This window comes from Euprymna scolopes, chromosome 2, assembly GCF_053919585.1.
Source record: "Euprymna scolopes isolate OS-2025 chromosome 2, ASM5391958v1, whole genome shotgun sequence".
NCBI lineage: Eukaryota > Metazoa > Mollusca > Cephalopoda > Sepiida > Sepiolidae > Euprymna > Euprymna scolopes.
In genome coordinates, this window is record NC_136483.1 from 66350095 (window position 1) to 66352594 (window position 2500).

Genomic DNA, 2500 nt, shown 5'->3' on the forward strand with positions numbered 1-2500 from the left:
GTGTGTATGTGTATGTGCATATAATATATATATATATATATATATATATATATATATATATATATATATATATATATATATATATATATATATATATATAGTTTTATATTTTAGGAGTAATAAAAACAGACGTCTCAAATGCATATATAAGAGCGATATTTATTTTTTTGGTGATACTATACAAATTTAAAGCGAATAGTCATGAAATATCTATGGTTTCTAGCACAACTTGGGTAGAATTACATGCTGCGTTCGACACCATCGGTATTACATGGTTGTTCACTTTGATGCCATCACCAGTAAATAATATATGTAAAATGAATTGTCGTGGAGACAGAATGTAGTGAAAGACAAAATGGAAAAACAAATTAAACACAGGAATTGTTTTTTTTTTTTCAAATCGAGAACTTGACCAATTTCATTCAGATCAATAAATTTTTCTTAATACGCCGGTTGATCCGAACGAAACTAGTCAATCTATCGTTTTTTTTTTTTCCCCTGTTTCTAATTTGTCTTTCGATTTTTTCTTTACACACACACACACACACACACACACACACACACACACACACACACACACACACACACACACACACACACACACAGGGGAAGTGAAAAAATGTAAAAATAAATACAACAAAACACACAAATGAAATACTCTGGCAATAAGTTTTGAAACTGCTGCTGCTGATGATGATGATGTTAATGATAACCATCATGCCTCAGTCTGTGTGTGCATGTGTGTGTTTAACATAACTTAAGCAAATGGGGCCAGTCAGAGGAATAATATAATGATTGATTTCGAATTTAATTAAATTTTCTTTACCCACGACATTTGTTAGATTCAAAATTTTATTGTTTTTTTTTAATGCTTTTAGATGAATGAGGAGAGGGCGGGATTCTTGTTTATAATAAATAAATAAATAAATAAAATAAAATAAAATAAAATAAAATAAAAAAATGAGGTGCCAAAATGATCAACAACTTCCGGACATGCATGCCAACCTTTTATGAAATAAAAACAAAGAAAAGATAACAAGCATATTTAAAAGTCAGTGATCGTTTTTTCATTGTATCTATGTTGTAAACTGGACACCCTTTGCCAATTCTAAAAAGCAAAATAAAAAAAAATTAATTAATAGATAAATTTGACAAATTGCAGGAGTAAAGAAAATTTTTAGGTGTGATTGGTCTGTTTTATGGCATATCAACCCTATTTTGGGCCATTTAATGCCAGAACACAATACCTATAGCCAATAATTAAATGTATACAATTAGTTAAAGACAAGTTGGTAGCTTACTAATAGCTAAGGATGTTAGAATGTAATTGAACACAGTAGAATGTTAAACGCAGCATAGTCGGTTCCATAGTATGATATGGTATCCATTGTACTAGTTATGCACCTGCAGAAAAATTATCCCCCCTCCTCTTTTATAATTTTGATACTGGACCCAATTTCTTAAGAATAGCAGATGTATGTTTTTTTAATTTTTTTTTTTTTTTTTGCATAACATTTGTAAAATGTTGAATGTGTATGGATATATGTGAGCCTTGTCTCACAATAACAATAACAGCTGTTAGATTGCTGTTAACAAAAGTGTTGAAATTAACACCACGACCACCACCACCACTGCTGCCACCATTACACCACCACCACCACCACTATCATCCAGAACATGGCTGAGGAAGAAGTGCAGGAAGAGGAGCTGGCTAGTATAACAACAACAACAACAACAACAACAAAATAAATTAAATAAAAAAAAAAAATGAAAAGACACTGCCATTGCTTTGACGCCAAAAAAAAAAAATGTTTGCATCCATCTTCATCATAAAAAAAAAAATTAGGCGCAAAAAAAAAAAAAAAAAAATCTTCTCCGTTATCACCCCAAAGGTCTCCTCATCTGGAACTTGAGGCAGTTTCCAATTTAGTGTCCTCAGTTTCAGATTTACTCAGTTTAGGTTTTGTTTTCTTTTCACAATGATACTGACCCCTGCTTTCAGAGGTTAGAGGTTTCGACTTGACATCATTGTCCATGTTAGTGTCTACAGCTTGGGCTTCTACGCTGGCATGGGAGCTTTTGTTGGGCGGTGAACTGCAACAAGCAACATAAAACACTTTTAAAACATCTTTGACAACATTTTTATTGTAATAGAGAAAAAAAAACCCAAACAATATTACATTTTTGAATTATAAAATTATTACAGTTATGAAGTATGGCGTGGTTTGCTTGAAGCATTCTTAAACAGTAATAAAAGGTGTTTTTGAAGGCTTAGGTCCTTTCGAGTGTATAACTCATAGGTTTCTCTAGGTGTGTCAGAATTTTTTTGAGAATTTTTGACACCTGTAACACAAAACTGCGAATAAAATAAAAAAAAAACAAAAAAAAAACGTAATGTCTCTTTTTAAAGTGGGTTGTTTATTTTCTTTATGGAATATACTTCCAAAATAAACTATTAAAGTTGTTTAAAAAATAATAGAAATATTATTTTTTTTATTTA

General features: G+C 30.8%; 1 protein-coding gene across 7 annotated transcripts in view; it reads right to left on the reverse strand.

Annotated features, from left to right (window-relative positions):
• The window catches only part of LOC145291908 (calmodulin-binding transcription activator 2-like), a 2646613-nt gene that overhangs the window by 143392 nt on the left and 2500721 nt on the right, over positions 1-2500 (reverse strand). For 6 of the 7 annotated variants that reach the window (XM_080137770.1, XM_080137753.1, XM_080137761.1 and 3 more), the window contains one exon: positions 1470-2094. The exons of the other annotated variant lie outside the window; for it this stretch is intronic. In XM_080137770.1, coding sequence (XP_079993896.1) covers positions 1899-2094 — 196 coding nt within the window. In that variant the 3' untranslated portion in view covers positions 1470-1898. Of the gene's footprint in view, positions 1-1469; positions 2095-2500 lie in introns of those variants that run through there. 7 annotated transcript variants of the gene reach the window in all.